Source organism: Cryptomeria japonica, chromosome 3, assembly GCF_030272615.1.
Source record: "Cryptomeria japonica chromosome 3, Sugi_1.0, whole genome shotgun sequence".
NCBI lineage: Eukaryota > Viridiplantae > Streptophyta > Pinopsida > Cupressales > Cupressaceae > Cryptomeria > Cryptomeria japonica.
Window position 1 is genome coordinate 798,504,744 of NC_081407.1, and position 20,234 is coordinate 798,524,977.

The 20,234-nt window shown below is 33.8% G+C and overlaps 1 protein-coding gene across 1 annotated transcript; it reads left to right on the top strand.

Moving 5' to 3' along the window:
* The first annotated feature begins 320 nt into the window (after positions 1-320).
* LOC131075822 (uncharacterized) lies at positions 321-1,726 on the top strand. The gene is made up of 4 exons (XM_058012722.2): positions 321-616; positions 831-964; positions 1,073-1,179; positions 1,276-1,726. The coding sequence occupies exons 1-4, from the start codon at positions 580-582 to the stop codon at positions 1,436-1,438; spliced, it is 441 nt and encodes a 146-aa protein (XP_057868705.2). The 5' UTR covers positions 321-579; the 3' UTR covers positions 1,439-1,726.
* The last annotated feature ends 18,508 nt before the right edge of the window (positions 1,727-20,234 follow it).

Genomic DNA, 20,234 nt, shown 5'->3' on the forward strand with positions numbered 1-20,234 from the left:
AATGACTTTTACATATATTATTTTATATAAATCATATCTATCATATTTGTAATACCATATTCAACTCATATATAATAATTATTAACATGACTAATTCTATCTTAACCACTTTAATATGATGTCATTGCTGAAATCAGAAGCAACTTAGATGCCACTCAATGTATAATACTTGTTTTACATGTCGTCTAATGTTCGAATCTATGCTGATCCCATATCATTAAAGCTTGTGCCCAATCAACCTATCTACTCTTTGGCCTTATCTGTAAACAGATGAAATGTTTCTATGCGCTTTCCTAAATTTTCATGTGAGCACAGGACTGTGTGTTTTTGAATGGTAGATTAACACACTTTTCTTGAACAATTTGACAGTTAGGTTTGACAATTTTCCCATTTATTGGCCGAGTTTTAGTTGGGAAAAGAATACTTAATGCCATTAAATTATCAGGTCACCAAATACAGGTCTAAATAAGTCATTTTCCCATTCACTCTCATTGGATATAGATTTGCTTGTTTCTCTCAACTTCTCTGAATCAATTCTATCCTACTTAAGATCTTCACTGGTTGTGACTTTGGAGCTCAATGGGTTCTCTAATGGCAGGATGGGATGCTAAGAGAGGCAAGTTGTTTAATTGCTGTCTTTTTTAAAAAGTTGTAGCAATAGTGGAAGATCTTGTAAACTTCTTTATATAAAGCTTTTGTTGTAAAAGTTGTCGCAATAGTGGAAGATCTTGTAAACTTTTTTACATAACGTTTTTGTTGTAGCAATAGTATGAGATCTTGTGAAGTTTTTTTATAAGATTGTTGTTGTTGTTGTTGTTGTGGTGGTGCAGTTTTCATTCAGAAGAACGTTTCAATGACAAAAGAAGAAGTAGAAAATTACTGGCGCAATAAGCGTGTAATAGAAGAGGAGCATCTGATAGCTGCTTTGAAAGCTGCGGCACGCATAAAAACCCAAAACTTGACTGTAAGTGAAATAGATATATGATAGCTTTTGGTTTTAACTGTGTAATAGAAGATTCGACATATATAACTATTTAAGAGCTTGACGATTTAAAAGTTTCCATATTCATAGGATGAAGATTACAGAAGATTTGAAGACTCTTTAGCAGAGGAAGAAAATACAGAGAAGATGAAGAAAAAGGAATTTCATGGGGAAGAGAGAATTGGTATCAAGGACTGGTAATCAAGAGCAATCAGATCTTGATTTGGTACTTTCTTTCTTGTTAGGGTAAGCTTGGTTGATTTAGGTCTTCTAATAATGGTGTTTTGTGGCAGGTGGACAAAGAGCAACTATGCATATTTAAATCAGCCCCCTGTGAAATCAGTGGAAGAAAAGCCAAAGTCAAGTTATATTGCACAGTTCCATATTGCCAATGTGGGGAAATCAAATAATGCTGAGAGAAGCCCCTTCAGTGGTAATGCAGTCAGAGTATTTTAACTGGATTTACATTACTAAATTACCACATGGTAATCAATAACGTGTCTATATGCTTATTGCGCCTAATGCACTGCATTTTTGCAATTTGAAATGTGTACGGTAGTTAAGTGATGCTTGTAAGTAAGGTATCAGGTTGAGTGTTTGTGTTGTATTCATCATTTTTAATTGGGGGTTACAATGGAGCTTTATTTAATCATCAAAGTGTTTAACAGTTTTACATTTATTGTATTCATGACAGTGATAAATAGTTATATTAATATGAGGTGAATCCTGATATCAGTATCATAACTTGCCAATGAACAATCTGAATGACTTTTAATATTTATTTTCTTAAATGGGAAGAAAAAATCCCATGCTTTCAGAAGGTAATTTATTAACTATAATTGCATGAAAATGAATGTTTCCGAACCCTAACAGTCTGCAATTTCTGACCAGAAGATATGTAAATGATTGGAATGAAAGTTTAGGTAGAGATGGTGAATATTCAACGACTACTCCAGTATTGTAGGACGGTCAAGTATTATAAACTCCCGTTTAATGGATGATGCATAAACTCAGCTTATTCCACAGACAAGAGCCCTTCCTTTGATGAGGGGAAGGAATTATTTGGGTGATCTGATCCATCCATCCCAAGCGACTAGTCAATATGGAATTATTTGGGTGGAGAGAGTTTGGTTGGACCGGCACCGGTAGCAACCAGTCAGTATGGATAGATGAGGTTTTAACTTGAGAAGGTTTGGTTGGATCGGTAGCAACGCCTTTTTAAAATGAAAATTATAGAGTTTTAATTAAATAATAAATTTATTTAAAGATTTTAGAGTTGGGAATTTATTAATCATTTTAATATTGAATTTAAATAAAATAAATGTATATCTTAAACCATTTTCAAATTTCTAAAAAATTATATATATATAGAATATAACTTAAAATGTAAGGAAGTAAATTTTCATATGTAAATGTCATTTTGTAATGGAGGAAATGTGACCTTATAGAAGGAAAACTATGTTCTTTTGAAAGCCAATTTCACAACATACATTCAAAAAACTCCAACTGCTTAAACTTGTGAAGCTATCTAATTATAGATGAATAAAATGGAGGTTCTAGATATAGTTCAATGGAAAGAGCAGATGACAGAGAGTTTTTGGTCCAAATCTAAGTGTCTCCTCCAAGGACGCAAATGTGGCGCACAAATATTTGCATGACATGATGTAGTTTCGTATGGACCAAAAATGCAAAACTCAAATATTGGAAAAAGCCCACTTTGTGTTTTGAATAACCTATAAAACCCAAAAGTCAGAAATGTAATAACAAATACTAAATAACAGAGATGAATAGAAATGAAATAAAGACTTGAATAAGAGACTGGATAATGAATATAGATTGAAAACGTCCATGCGGTTGAATACTTCTAATAAACTTACACACACAGAGAAGAGGAAAAATGTTTGGGGTTGTTTGGGGACTTGCCTTAGACAAATTCCTTTTTTGGTGTTTCCACCTCCACATCAACCAAACATATAGATAGATTGAATTGTAAATAAACAAGATAAATGATTTGAAAGATGAGGGATGTGATAAATCCTAAGATGCTTAAATACATAACAAAGATAGAAATATGTTACCCAAGAGGCTTGAGGAAGACAAGAGAGCTATGAAGACCGATGTAGGAAGTTAGAGACTGTTGTACCAAGTTAGAGATTGTTGTAGCAAGAGAGAGAGAGAGAGAGAGAGAGAGAGAGAGAGAGAGAGACATCAATATAACAACCAAGAGAGATTGCAAGAAGTGAAAGATGAATTTAAAAGTGAGAAGAGGAGGAAAAAAGAGGGTTGTCACGCTGGTTTTGAAAGATTTTGATCCATTTCCACCGACTTGGGTGGGTGACAAGTGCCAAAATAATTAGAAATAACATTTGAACAATAAGATATCATATGCCATTTGCGTGGTACATTGATGTATGTGCGGTGTGCTAGTGTTTAGATAATTCACACTAAAAAATGATAGGTGGCAAGAGAAATAAGTGGTTAATGCAAAGACGACACATGAAGGTATTTATTGAAAAGGTGTCTTGAGCATCCCAAGATAGACAAGGCTGATGCAGGGGCTTAAATGAGCATACTCAAATGCTAGGGGAATGGACACTAAAGTGGCTACAAAAGTGTAGGTGAAATTGCAAAGTGGTATGCAATTTTTGACTCTACATTTTGTCCTCACTTTAGTGGGCTTATGAATCAACATGAATATGCATGCTAAATGAAATCTACTAAAAGGAAATAACATCATGATGCCAAAATAATACTGTAGAGGAAGCATACAACTCTTCAAGTCGAGGAAGCATGCCTCCAGGGTGAAGATCTACAAAACAAATGCATTAGACAAAAAAATTACATAAGACATCAAAGTTAGAACATGAACACCACAAAGCCAAAGGGTTAGAGTGATATAAAATATATCTATATACAAGCAAGAATATGTAAAGGACATACACAAAGGCACACAACAAACAAACTAAGTTTTTTGAGTTAGCAAAATGAAAGAGACCTTGATATAAAAGGTTGTCTCAATACACTATGTTCCATCCCCAAAATAATAAGAAACAACACATAGAGGAATTATGAAAAGAAACAAAGAATTTAATGATCGATTGCTTCAAAGAAGAATGCACTCAAGAGACAAGTAACCAATGTTGAGGAGACTACATGAATCACACACTAGCTTAATTTGTCACTAGGGTTCATGTAGATGATGATATTAAAAAGATAGATCATAGTCTAGCAAGTTGTGTTATGCTAGGTGATCAAAGATTAGTAGCACCAACCTCATTGTGAATGAAAGACACTACTAGATTAAAAAGATAGATCACGGTCTACTAATTTGTGTTATGTTAGGTGATCAAAGATTAGTATAAATAACCTCATTATGAAGGGAAGCCACTACCAAATAAGATGCTTAGTAGAACCAAATTTTCTATGAAAGGGAGCCACTACTAATAGAGACAAAAAGATAGATCGCTATCTAGAAAGATTTATTATGCTACGTGACCACATAATAGTAGGATCAAACTTGATGCTATAGAGGAAAGTCATTACAGACAAGATCAATTTTGATAAGTCTAGCAGAGGGAAAAAATAGACACTCACCACAACAAGTGACAAATAGAGTAGACATGTGCCACTGTAGGTGAAAAAGAGACATGCACCACCATAAGTGAAAATTAGACATGGATCATTGCGGGTGAAGAATAGATATGGTAAGAATGCACACATGAGTGGAATACGTATGCCCCCATCAAAATATTAACATATTTACTATGTTGATAACTTAAGGAAAATAGAAGAAGAATAAAGAAGAGAGGACTCCTCAATGGAGATGTACACCTCCAAAGCAAGTTGTCACTTGCCTCTAGTGTATAGGGGAGGAAAACTATGCTAGGAACTATTGTGTTGCCACCATAGAGAAAGTATGGTTGCACACAACATTGTACCACCGTGAAAGACAATGAGAAAGAAAAGATATGAATGCACCACAGTGAGGAGTGACACGATAGAAGAAGGTGTAAAAATCTCATGAGAAAGTTCTTAGCATGTAGAAAGAATAGGACAGAGGTGAACCTTATTATCACTTGTCATGCAAATAAGAAAAAATAAATAGATGGAATATTGATGACACTTGATTCATGAAGTTATTGTATCTTATCCTTCAAGGCCTTACATTCACTAGTGGAATGACTAAGCACTTGATGGTATGCACATAAATAATGCTTTCTTTATCAATTATAGAAAATTTATTACGTGTAGGAGTAGGAAGAGTAATTAAGTGGGCTTTGAGAAGACTCAACAAAATAAGCTCTTACTTAGATAAAGGGTGAGGAGATGGAAGAAACACTTTCTCTTGTGGAGAAAAGTTTGACTACTCACAAGAAGAAGAAGACATAGAGACATGAAAAAATGGATGAGGGGATGAAGATAGAGGATAAGGCTTGTAACTAAAACATCATAAAAGAATGTAGTTTTGGTTCAAAAGGGACCTTAAATTCTTGTCCCATGCGCCTAAGACCATTTCCTTTATATCCATGTTTAAAAAGAATATTAAATCCTAGACCATAGTGTGATTGCAACTCCTCAAAAGGGAGAGGATCACCATTTATGGTATAGTTCATAGTGTTGACATGATCCCATGATACAAAAGAATAATCGTATTTGATAGAAGGTGTAAATGATAATTTTGGAATGTTAAGGTTGATAGGGTCAACTTTATATTCTATAATGAAGGAGTCTATAAATCCTAAGGAACCCCAATCATCGTGAGGAAATGCATTTCATTGAGAAGAATAATTTCGAGAAGAAGGAGATGGAGTAGGAGTAGACTTAGGATTTTATGCTTTAAGAGGATATTGTTTCTTAGGAGAATCTTCTTTAGGGACAACCTTCTCATGGAATTCCTTTTTAAGGGAAACCACAAGAATAGTTGCCATTATATTAGAAGACAAGGATGGAATATAATTATGAAAGGTAGGTGTACCCAAAGCATGACCAACTACTAACATTTGACATAAGTTCATAGCATTGAGGTCAACCTTGATTGTATTTACTTTCTTGTTATAAAAAAAAATAAAATATTTACTTGGGGAAATAGATCTAGACTACAAACATTGAGCATTGAACTAGTATCAATGGTAGTCTATCTAATATCATCAACATTAGCATAAATAATTATCATTAGTGGATCTTCTTATGGTAGAATGCAATATTCAGTGAATCCAAATGAATAGGATCCATCAACACATTCATATCCATAGGCCTAGTAGTAGAAGGCAACGAGATATTTTGAAGAGCTTCTTGAAGAATACCCTGACAAACAAGAGTAGTTTGAAGCAAATCCCAAAGTGAGATATTAGTGGGAGTAACATGAAGTTACTCGATAAGATCATAATCACTTGGTTGCTTAGCTGTAGGTGTAGGTTGTTGAGGAAGGTCTTATTGAGAAGGTGCTAAATAATTATTAGTTGATAAACATTTTTCTTATTTCTACGAGTGTTAGAAGTATAGGCTACCATTCCATAAGATGGAGAATTAGACTGTGTGTATCGCGTAAAAAGATATGGTGAGTCATTTGTAAAAGGAGCACCATAAATAGAAAAAATACATTTTTTGGAGAAGGACTAGCTGAAGTCACATAAATGATTGGTCTCTTAGGCCTTTCAAGGGTAGCAAAGACAACAATGACATTCGCAGACTCAAATTACAACTTGTAGAAGAATTAGTTGAAGGATTTTTCTCAACATCGACCTATGGGAGATTAGATGTGAGATGAAAGTCCCCATTCACTAATACATCATCACTAGAAGAGAGTGAATTGAAATGAAAATATGGTAGAGTAACATTTAGAAAAGTATCAATTATTTCACCCTCTTGCAAAAAAATATCCTTTAAAATAGAAGAATTTTACAAGGGGGCTCAAAGACATAGAGTGACATAGGAACGACTAAGTCACCATCACATGCATGAAAAAGGAACAACATTAACACTTTAAACAAAACTAGAAACTAAATTAATAAAAGAATATTACAAATGCATTTTAAAAATATTAAACTAAATTTAAGAAAGAATGCATAAATGAGTTCGCTGAAGGCTGGCATATTATTTCTAAATTGATGACATGTTTTTTGGAAGAAGGATAAAGTTTGAATTGTCCTTTTTTTAGGGGTATAACGTTTACTTGAAGGAATGATAAAGAATTGTTTAAAAATTATGTAGAAGTAGTGTTCACATCAATTTCACCAAAATGAAATAGAGAAAATGTGACCCTACAGAAGTAGAACTATGTTCCTTTGCAAGCTAATTTCACCACATACATTTAGATAGCCCCAACTAGTTAAACTAGTAAAGATATCTTATTATAGATAAATAAAAGGAAGATTATGATGGTATGATGAAAGAATAAGTATTTGGTCAACTACTGAGAGGGGGGGGGTGGTGGGGTGAATCAGTAGATAGAAAAACTGATAATATAAACCAGTTGACTGTTACAACAAATTAACAGTAAACAACTTCTTCATATCTCAATACTTCCGATTATCATGACTTATCAAAAATAGTTAAGTAGTTAAGTGAATCAACCATGAAAACATAACCACAAAAACATTCACCACTTGACACAAATATTTTTGACGTGGAAACCAAAATAGGTAAAAACCATGGTGAGATGAGACTCACAAGATAACTATTTGAACTCTTCTGAAGTTCGCCCTGTTAGGAGCTTAGCCTGTTAAAGCTTTACAAAAAGTCCTGTTAAGAATTGATCCTGTTAGGAATCAGCTGGTTAAGGGATTGACTACAAATGCCTTGTTAGAAGCAATACCCTATAAGGAGTAACCTCGGTAGAGGATTTGAAAATCCAATCTAATGGACCACCTTGTTAGAGATTACCTAGTTAGGGGATTTCAATTCTGCTCTAATGGTTAGAAAACAACAGGAGTTTGCTGATCTGTCTGAATAACACTACACTTGCTTGATCAGATCCATTTCATGCTCCTATATGCCTTTACTCAAACTATAGATACATCATCTGGTTCGACAACCATACACTCAATTGAACTGTGTCTATCTCTTTGCCAACTAATTAAACTAAACAACTTCATCGACCTTAAATATAAATCAATTAGGTTGGTAACACAACAAAAACCTAATTCTACCTACTGGTTCACTCCACAAATTCTTCCTATCAGTTATAGTAACAATATTACAACAATATCAACAATATCGTTATTGGTTTAATTGACATCAATGACAACATAACATATCATTAATGAAATACAAATGCCAATAGATTCTGGATACAGAAATGGGAAGAGAAAATGATAGGTAGTTTTTGGTCCAAATCTGAGTGTCTCAGCCATGGACACCAGCATGGGGTGTTGTTGTCTCGTACGAACCAAAAAAAAAAGAAAAAAAGGAGAAAACCCAACTCCATGTTTTGGATCTTGCAAAACCTAGAAGTTAGAAATGTAGTAAAAAATACTAAATAACAAAGATAAATATAAATGAAATAAAGAATCAAATAAGAGAAAAGGGAAATAAATAAATACAACAAACCTCTGTGTGGTTGAATACTTATAATAAACTTACATACACATAGGAGAGGAAACATGTTTGGGGTTCTTTTGGGACTTGCCTTAGTCAAATTCTTGTCATGGTATTTCCACCTCTAGAATAGCCAGATAGATAGATAGATCAAAATGCAAATAAGCAAGATAAATTATTTGAAAGATGAGGGATGTGATAAATCCCAATATGCTCAAATAAATAAGATATATAGAAAGATACTACCCAAGAGGTTTGATGAAGCAAGTTAGAGACCATTGTATGTAGAGAGAGAGAGAGAGAGAAAGAGAGAGAGTTGTGATAGCTAAGAGATTGTAAGAGAGAGAGAGAGAGAGAGAGTTGTGATAGCTAAGAGATTGTAAGAGATATAAATCGAACATCTAAGAGAGATTTTAAGAAGTGAAAGGTGGATATAAAAGTGAGAAGAGGAGGAAAAAAGAGGGCTTCCAAGCCAATTTGGAATATTTATAGCTATTTCCACTAACATAGGTGGGTGACAAGTGTCAAAATGCTCATAACAAACATTTGAACATTAAGATGTTGCAAGACTTTTATGTGGTGTGTGGAAATCCATATAGTATGCTAGTGTCTAGACAAATCACACTAAAAATGATGGGTGGTAAGAGGAATAAGTAGTTAATGCAAAAGTGGAGAAAGGAGGTAGCTTCTTAAAAGTTATCCAGAGCATCCTAAGAATGAGAAGGTTGATTCAAGGGCTTAAATGAGCCTACTCAAATTCTAGGAGAATGGACACTAAATTGGCTACAAAAGTGTAGGTGAAATTGCAAAGGGGTATGCAATTTTTGACTCTACACACTTCAATGTTTATTTCATGTATAGAGTTTGACAAAGACAGAGTGTGTGAACTATATTAGGAGGTAGAGAGATGGGAAGGGAAAGAGATAATTTGCTTCTTGAAAACACGAGCATGTTATAGAATGCTTATGTTATTATTTTCTTTGAGTTTTTCTAACCCTTATGATTGGATTTAGTAGTTTAGAAAGGATAGGTGTGTTTTTTGCAAATTCCAAGAAAATCATACAATCTCAAGCGTGCTCTCCATCAAGTTTGCACATCTTTCAAATTCATGTTAAAAACAACATAGTAACATTGCACTCTCTCTTAGCTTTCTAATCATGTAATTTTTCTATGTTTCAATTATGTTAAAATTTTGATCTTTAATTTTTTTGCTAGTGTCTACATTTTTTTCAAAAACATATGTATGGTATTATTTTTGGCTTCATTTTTTACTTGTTCATCAAAATTCAAAACAAAATAACTTTTTAGAGACTAGACTATTCTATAAATAGTCAATTTATTTATATATTAGTTTCCAAACAATATAGGGGGATGCAAGCTCAATTTTTTATTTTTCAAGAGGTGTCAACCTTGAAAATTAGTAGAAAAATTAGACATAAACTAACATGATGCTAGCTATTTTTTTACTAAAGCAATTTTTGAAATAATAAAAAAGCTAACATTTTAGGGGGGCACACCATACACTATGTTATTTTTTTTTTTGAATAGAAATAGGAGCACTTTGTGTGCTCCCCCTATTTGAACCCCTCAATCTCCGCCATTTAAAAAAATAATTAGTAGTTTAGAAAGTTGATTCAAAGTATTATGAATCTTGTTCTCATTACGTCCTCAAATTTTGAGCATAACCATCTTCAATTTTTTTAATGTTTAAAGATAATTCTTTTATTGGTAGTGGGATATAAATTTCAAATGATAGTGTAATATTGGGCTCTTGCAAGAAATGAACAAAACATTGCTATTGAACTTAGTTTCACAAAGTGGGTGTGACTAAATTGTTCATAGGGATTATATACTAGAAATGGTGTTTCTCTTAAAAGAAACTTAGAATACTAAACAATAGAGTTGAAGGAGGGCTGAGACCATAAAAATGAGTATGAAATGTTTAAAATCCATTAGTAGTTATATTTTGATAATATATTATAGGATTGTGTTGTTTACAAATGAAGAACAAATTTCAAGATTTAGGACTAAAAATAATAGAGAGATCATATTAGCTTAGGCCTTTTAATGTAAATGTTGATGTTGTTGGTGGCAGGATATCTAGGAAGAGAGAGTATTGCATACAAATTTATTAAAGAACCTCCAATAAATTTATGATTTGTCTTTATCATTTCTATTGAATACTACATGGAATTATTCATGACCATGTCACAAAAGTTACACATTTGAACTTCTAATATATAATATTTCATGATAAAATTCCTACATGTATAATAGAAAACATCTTGCAACATCTTGGTAGGGTTAGTATAATATGCATGTAGTTTGGAGAAAGATGCCAAAGTAGGGAAGGGGACAATAGGTTGTTTACAAAGGAACTCAATGGATTTAAATTCATATGGATGAAATTTGTAACCATCTTGATGAATTTCATTGATACGACATCAATAGTATAAGCATAAGAAACATCTTCTATATTGTATAAAATATTTTAAGCCATCAATGTTGTCCAGAGTTTAGAGCTATGGTTATTTTGTGTAACAATCCCTTCAAAATTGTCTATAATCCTTGAATTTCCTTACATTTGCATAATTTTTATATTTCCATATATATTAATTTTTGTCTGAAATCACATTTTTTAAAAAAGAATTAATGATTTAACCCTTGAGGGTTTCCATATAAAGAGTTTTAATTGAAAGGGGTTAGATCAAACCCATTGGAAAAAAATCTCTTAATCTTAAATAAAATTTGATAATGTAGACCTTAGTATAAGATTTCCAAAAAGTATGATTTTGAATATATTTCATTTTGTAATTATATTTGTTTTCCATTTCTAGTGAATATCTAATGCGTGGATTAGACTCTTAAATAATAGATTATCTCAATGCACACAAGTTCACAAACACCGATAATGGTGTAAATGTGAGTCTTGTTAGATCGTACAAGAGAAACCCTCAAACACACCATACCACAAAAAGATATCCCAATATACACCAATCCAAGATATAATAAGATATATAATGATCAAGGTAGCCTTGAATAAGTATAGGCATAGGACACAAAAAGAAAATCAAAGCGAAAAGACCAATCATGCAAATGAAATAGACATAGCCAATTGACATCTCTTGCCATGAGTAGGGCGGGGACCTAGATAAACTGTAGACCTGGAAAGGATGCATCTCCTTGAATAAAGATAGTGGATGTGATTGAAATGTGGCAAAAGGTGGTTTTACAAGGTGTGTAGATAGAAACATTGGTGCTTAGATTTGATCAACACATTATTGATGGGTTTTTGGTTGATGCGCAAGTCAAGATAAGCTTAGATTGATGGGAAAAGATGAGTATATTGGGGGGGAAAGCTCGATGTGATGGGATAAAGCTCAATGTGATGGGACAATCCTTATTCATAGTTTGGAACATAGCTCATCATCTCAATGGGAGGGAGAAGGTAATGGAAGACCAATGAAAGGATATGAGGATGTGATCAGGGTGAAGAGTTCCTACACAAATATGATAGGAATGATAGGCATAGCGGGATGAAGGGCGAATGAGTGGCCTATATCAGAAAAGGATATGGATGCGAGGGTGAAAGTGATGCAAGTAGGCGCGATTAGAAACCGAAGAGGTAGTGGATCCGAATTATTTACCATGGTGCTCACAAATAGGTTTTCACCAAGGTACATAACCATAGTGCCATAGAGTGATTTTCATTGATGGACAAAAAGATTTTTCTTTACTTTTTTTTAATTTTTAATTTTTATTTAAAAAAAAAAAATTCTGCTTTTGAAAATTGGGACTCCTTGAAGTCTAGGCATAAATATTCTTCAGATTTAGGATGTTCATGGGCTTATACAAGGGTTCTCCTTTAGGCATAGACAACTGATATGCTCCAAAACCATATTTTGTAGTGATGACATAAGGTCCAAACCAATTAGACTCGAACTTGCCCTTCTTTTCTCAGTCTTGAAGATTCTTCTGATTTTCCATGAGGATAAGCTCACCAATGTCAAATTCCTAGAAACTAACCTTCTTGTTATAGCTTAGGCAAAGGTGATTCTAATAAACCTAGAGATGATCCAAGGTCTTCAGATGTCGTTCATCTAGTAATTCAAGCTCTTGTAGTTTGGCCACTCAAGAACACTTATCGACAACAATTTTGACTAGAAAGATAACTTGCAGAGCACCAAATCATGAACCATCTAAAATGAAGATACACATGAACATCCAAAACATTCTCCCAAATCCGCAACCAAAAATATGATCATACTAGTATTGGTATTTTAGATATGTTGATATGGTTTTCTCATTTATGTCAACACTTAATCAACACTTGTCAAACTTATCAGCACTTGGAGATTTGGTTATGTTCACTGCCAAATAGTGACTATGTACAGTCATCGGTATTTGGCTCACCGGCAGATTATATTGTTCACCAACACTTGGAATGACTTAGAGACTACTTGGTTATGTCGAAGACATCGTTTGGACACTTTGTCTTGGTGATTTGTTCATTGGTATATTTGAGTTTGCATATTTGCTATTACCGACAAATAGGTCCAGGATATACATCGACAGACATATCTATTCTAGATCAACACGACACATCATGGAGATGATTTGTTATTATTGTAAATGCATTGAGCCGACATCATGCATCAGATATTGTTTCATTTGTAATTGATTTTATTGTAATATCTTTTAGTGACCCGACCTACTCAATTGGTCTTAGGTTATGGTATAAATGTAAGATCTCATTTGTGAGATTGGTATATGTAAGAATAGGATAAGGAAAAGGATTGTAATAAGGTATATGTGAATATAAGCAGAGTTATACACGCAGACATCATTCTAGATTAATGGAAGGTTTAAAGAAGGCATATCAGAGCTAAACCGGTACTGAATCCAGCATATGACGATGCTATTTTGAGTAGTACATTATCATTGGACTTAACCATCCAATTGTAATCAGTGTGACTCCCATTTTCTAATTGAGCAGTGAGCTCTAGGTGCTTGGCCTTTCTGCATGTACAGACCCCTTATTGTACACACATACTATCTGCAGTAGTATCATTTGATTGTGGGTAAGGCTTCCCACTGTGGTTTTTCCCCTTACAGGGTTTCCAAGTACAAATATTGGTGTTATGTGTTGCAGATGTTATTGTCTTTTTGTTTCATGCATTAATCTTTACCGGTACTGCAATTAACTAATAAACTATCTACCGACATAAATTATGGTTTACCGGTATTAAGCATTAAGTTTTGGTTAAGTTGATTTTGGTTGAATTTATTAGACAACAGATTCACCCCCCCTCTTAGTTGTCTCTGGGACCTAACAATTGGTAGCAGAGCTTAGTCCTCTTTTTGCAGAAGTTTAACAGCTTGAGGAGATCCAATGTCTTTTAACCATTTCAGGAAGGACAATCCTAAACTTGATGGAACCAACTATGACATATGGAAGATCAGGATGGAGACACACTTGAATTGCATTGGAAGGGAAATATGGGAAGTTACAAAGAATGGTTATACTACTCCTACTCAAGGTCAACCTAATCCACCAACTTTGGCTAAAGATGAGGAAAATGATTGCAAAGCAAGAGAAGCACTTTTGAGCACATTGTCAGATTAGCAAATCATGGGATTATCAGATAGGTCTATTGCTAAATCTATTTGGGACAAATTGGAAACATTGAATGAAGGAGATTCCATAGTCAAAATTGCAAAACTTGAATGCTTCCGGGTCAAGTATGAAAATCTGAAAATGGAAGAAGATGAAAGGATTTCTGCTTTTATGGAAAGAGTAAATGAAATTGTTTTGGGTATACAATGTTGTGGAGGAACCCTAAGTGAAGATGAAATTGTTTCAAAAGTTTTAAGAGAATTTCCACTGACATATAAAATGAAAGTAACTGCTATAAATGAATTGAGAACAATGCCTAATACATTAGTAACTAGAGACACTTTGGTTGGAAAAATTCCACCTTTTGAACTTGAAGAATTTGGTCCTGTTGCTACTATAAAGATAGATTTAGCTTTCAAGGCATCAACATCATCTGCATCATCATTTGACAAATCTCATTGGAAAGCCTTTTATGCAAGAGAACCTTAAGAAAGCAAGAGAGAAAATGAAGAACTGGAAGAACTTGAAGCACTATTTGCAAGGAAAATGCCTAAAGGTCCAATTGGAAGTAAGTATGAAGGTAAAGCACCCTTTAAATGTTTTAACTACAATAAGATTGGCCACATGACATCTAGGTGTCCTGATAGACATGCAAGATTGAAAGAAGAAGCTAAAAGAACATACAAGCCTAACCCTGAATATCAGAGATACAGTTTTAAGAATAATAGAGACAAATCTTGTTATCTTGCTAATGAATGAGTCACTGATGATTTTGATGAGGATCCGACAGACAATGGATGGGATTTTTTTGCTATAACAGAAGATCAACTGACACCTACTGTTCAACTGGTAGAGAAGGCCCTGGTAGCTAAAATTGAAGATAAGGATGAATGGATCATTGACTCAGGATGTTCACATCATATGACTGGTGATAAAAGTAAATTCTTAACCTTTCAGGAATACAATGGAGGTCTAGTGAGATTTGGAGATGATAAAGCTTGTTTAATAAAAGGAAAAAGGCACTATATCTTTTGATGGTAAGCACAATACTGATAATGTTTACTATGTTGAAGGTTTGAAGCATAATCTTTTGAGTGTTGGTCAATTAGTTGAAAAAGGATTTCAGTTACAATTCAAGAATGGTAAATGTAAAATCATGAACAAAACTAGTTTGGGAATTGCAACTGGTAATCAAACTAGAGGTAATATTCTTCATTTGAACAACAGTGAAAAGACATGCTTGAGACATATTGATGAAAGTTGGTTATGGCATAAGAGACTTTGTCATGTAAATTTTGATTGCAATGTGAAAATCAATACAACCAAGGCAGTAAGGGATTTACCTAAAATTGTCAAATGTCACAATCCGGTATGCAAGGAATGTCAATTTGGAAAGCAAGTTAGAGCATCTTTTAAGAGTATTCCAAATAAATCCAATAATGTTCTTGACTTAATTCATACTGATTTATGTGGTCCAGCAAGAACTAGAAGCTTACAAGGAGATAGGTATTTTATGCTAATCATTGATGACTATTCTAGAATGTGTTGGGTTACTTTTCTCAGGGATAAATTAGAAGCACTTGGGAAATTAAAGCTATTCAAGGTGATGGTAGAGAATGAAACCGGTAAGAAAATCAAATGTCTGAGATCAGATCAAGGAGGTGAGTTCACATCTAAGGAATTTAATGCATTCTATGAAGTGAATGGAATCAAAAGACAGTTATCAACACCCCAGACACCCCAGTAGAATGGAGTTATGGAAAGGAAAAACATAACTATTTTGGAGGCAACTAGAAGTATGTTATCGGAAACAAATCTACCTCATGTATATTGGAGAGAAGTTGTGAGTACAATGGTTTACACATTCAACAAAGTTCACATCAAAGGTGAAACCGGTAAGACCCCTTATGAACTATGGTTTGGTATTACTCATACTAATATCAGAATATTTGGAAGTAAATGCTATATTAGAAGAGGTGAGTATATTGGAAAATTTGATCCTAGAAGTGATGAAGGAATATTTCTTGGTTATTCATCTAAGAGAAAGGCATATAGATGTTTTAACAAGAGATTGCAGAAAATTGTTGAGAGTACAAATGTGAAGATTGATGAACAGTTTAGAGGAAATTCAAGGTACATGGACTCTGAACCGACAACAAAGATAATATCAAATGAACCTACAATGAGTACGCCGATACAAAATGATGATTCAGTTACACTAACATCATCTAAAAATTCCACAGTAACTGAGGAACAACAACAAACAAAGACACACCGATATGTAAGATTGAACCACTCTGAAGATCAGATAATTGGGAACAAGTATCAAGGAGTTATGACTAGAGGAATATTGGCAAATGAAGAGGTATGTCTTATTTCTCAAATTGAACCAACATCAGTTGATGAGGCATGTGAAGATAAATTTTGGATTAAAGCTATGGAAGATGAATTGGAACAAATTGAAAAGAATAACACATGGACATTAGTTCCTCGGCCTAAAGACAAAAATGTAATTGGAACTAAATGGGTATTCAGAAACAAAGTTAATGAAGATGGTAAGGTAATCAGAAATAAAGAAAGACTAGTGTGTAAGGGATATTCACAGAAAGAAGGAGTTGATTATAATGAAACCTTTGCACTGGTAGCTAGAATTGAGGCAGTCAGATTATTCTTGGCTTTTGCAGCACATAAGAACTATGAATTATATCAAATGGATATTAAATGTGCATTTTTGAACGAAGATCTTGAAGAAGAAGTTTATATTGAACAACCTGATGGATTTTATTTGACAGATGACAAAGATATGGTTTGTAGGTTAAGGAAAGCTTTGTATGGGCTACAACAAGCTCCTAGAGCTTGGAATGCTAGATTGGATAAATATCTTTTGAAGATTGGTTTTACTAAAGGTAATGCTGACAACAACTTATATTACAAAGTGACTAATGATGACATCTTGGTTATAGAAGTTTTTTTTGATGATATAATCTTTGGAGGAGAAGATGGACTATGTAAAGACTTTTCTAATGAAATGCAACAAGAATTTGAAATGTTTATGATTGGAGAGATACAATTATTTTTAGGATTATAGATTTCATAGACTGATAAAGGTATATTCTTGAGTCAATCTAAGTACTTGAAGAAGTTACTAAAGAAATTTGGCATTGAGAAGTCTAAACCGGTAAGCACACTCATGACTACAACTGACAAATTATCATTGAAGGATGAATCAACACCTGTTAATCCGACTACGTACAAGTCTATGATAGGAGGTTTAATGTATTTGACACAAACAAGACCTAATATTATGAATGTAGTTTGTATTATTTCAAGATTTCAGAGTAATCCTAAAGAAAATCATGAATCAGTAGTAAAAAGGATTTTTGGGTACTTACAAGGCACTACAAATCTTGACTTATGGTATCCTAGAGATGAAAACTTTGATCTATGTGCATACATAGATGCAAATTGGGTAGGAGATGTAGATGACAGAAAAAGCACCACCGGTGGAGCATTTTTCCTTGGTAGCAGATTAATTTCTTGGTTGAGCAAGAAACAAAGTTGCACATCTTTATCAACAACATAATCAGAATATGTTGCAGCAACAACTAATTGCACATAGGTACTATGGATTAAACAAATGTTGAAGGACATAAAGGTAAAATGCAAGGAACCTATAACAATTTATTGTGATAATAGGGCAGCAATTGATATATCTAAGAACCTGGTACTTCACTAAAAAACTAAACATGTTTCTATCAAATTAAATTTTCTGAAAGAGAATGTTGAAGCAAAAGAAGTAAAATTGGTTTATGTGAATACTAAAGAGCATATTGCAGATATTTTTACTAAGCCTTTGCCTAAAAAGACTTGAATATATCAGAGAACAGCTTGGGGTTATACCCCCACCAGTAGAGACTTAGACAGTTGATGTTTTGTCATCAACCAACAGAATTCATAGAGAAATCTTTTATTCTAGCTATGATGAGGAGAGCTACTTCTCAGGGGGAGTAGTTGGTATTTTGTAATGAGTTGGTATTTTGTATTTAAATCTGGTTTTTGTATTGCTTTGGCATTTGATGTCAAAGGGGGAGAGATTGATATGGAAAAACACATTATTCCTTGGGGGAGAGACTTTTACTTTGGGGAGATATTGTGGGAGAGATTGATTACTCTCTGTATCTATTTGGGAGATTGTTGGTTTTTGTTTTTTGGCATTTCTGTTTTGGCACTTTGATGGTTTTTCCATCTTGTGTTGCCATCAATGCCAAAGGGGGAGATTGTTGGTATTTTGGATATGTTGATATGGTTTTGTCATTGATGTCAACACTTATCAACACTTGTGAAACTTATCAACACTTGGAGATTTGGTTATGCTCATCGACAAGCAGTGACTTATGCACAGTCACCGGTATTTGGCTCACCGACAGGTTATATTGTTCACCGGCACTTGGAATGACTTAGAGACTACTTGGTTATGTCAAAGACATCGTTTGGACACTTTGTCTTGGTGATTTGTTCATTGGTATATTCGGGTTTGCATATTTGCTGTTACTGGAAAATAGGTCCAGGATATACACTGACAAACATATCTATTCTAGATCAACATGACACATCATGGAGATGATTTGTTATTATTGTAAATGCATTGAGCCGACATCATGCATCAGATATTGTTTCATTTGTAATTGATTTTATTGTAATATCTTTTAGTGACCCGACCTACTCAATTGGTCTTAGGTTATGGTATAAATGTAAGATCTCATTTGTGAGATTGATATATGCAAGAATAGGATAAGGAAAAGGATTGTAATAAGGTATATGCGAATATAAGAAGAGTTATACATGCAGACATCATTCTAGATTGAAGGAAGGTTTGAAGAAGGCATATCAGAGCTAAACCGGTACTGAATCCAGCATATGAAGATGCTATTTTGAGCAGTACATTATCATTGGATTTAACCATCCAATTGTAGTCAGTGTGACTCCCATTTTGTGATTGAGCAGTGAGCTCTAGGTGCTTGGCCTTTCTGCATGTACAGACCCCTTATTGTACACACATACTATCTGCAGTAGTATCATCTGATTGTGGGTAATGCTTCCCACCGTGGTTTTTCCCCTTACAGGGTTTCCATGTACAAATATTGGTGTTATGTGTTGTGGATGTTATTGTCTTTTTGTTTCATGCATTTATGTTTACCGGTACTGCAATTAACTAATAAACTGTCTACCGACATAAAGTATGGTTTACCGATATTAAGCATTAAGTTTTGGTTAAGTTGATTTTAGTTGAATTTATTAGACAACAGATTCACCCCCCCTCTCAGTTGTCTGCGGGACCTAACAACCAGAGAACAATGGATCAAGTACCAAACTCTGCCAACCATTGAACAAAAAAACTAAACTTCAAACCGAATCAAATAATATGATCAAGCAAACATTTGGATCACTGAAACCAATAAGGAATTAAGTATTTTAGCATCCCAAATAGGTAAGCCAACTGGATCAACTTAATGCAATCACCGGATCACCAAACAACTTGCTGCAACATCAAAACATAGGAATATGTTAACATCAATGACAACAACATATCCTAGCAGCAACAATGTCCAACACATGCATGATAGTTGGCTTATGACAGCTATAAGAGCTTTTGAATGTGGCTATTTTAGATTGCATGATGATGATTTCTAGGTGGGGTGTTGGGTTTTTCATATATACACCATATCACATGTTGGATTCATTTTTGCATATATAGCAAGTATCTTGGAGGGGGTCTTCATCAAGTTTTTCTCTAGTTTGAAGTGTAGGCATCCAAGTGTTGCTAGATTCAACAAAGTATAGTAGAGAAGTGTATTGTTGTACAAATATTCTAGATTGATAATGTAGTTGCTTATTTTTCTCATGTGGATTTTTTTCCCAAAAGTTTTTCCCCCATGTAAATATAGTCTTATCTCTGGTATTGTTGTATCATGTTTTTATTGATTATGAAATCAAACATTTAAGGTGTTAATCTTTAGTTTCAAATTTGAAAACACAAAAATTTTAAGTAATATTTGGAAGAATTGTTCACCTTGTTTATCAACATATGAAAGTTTTAAT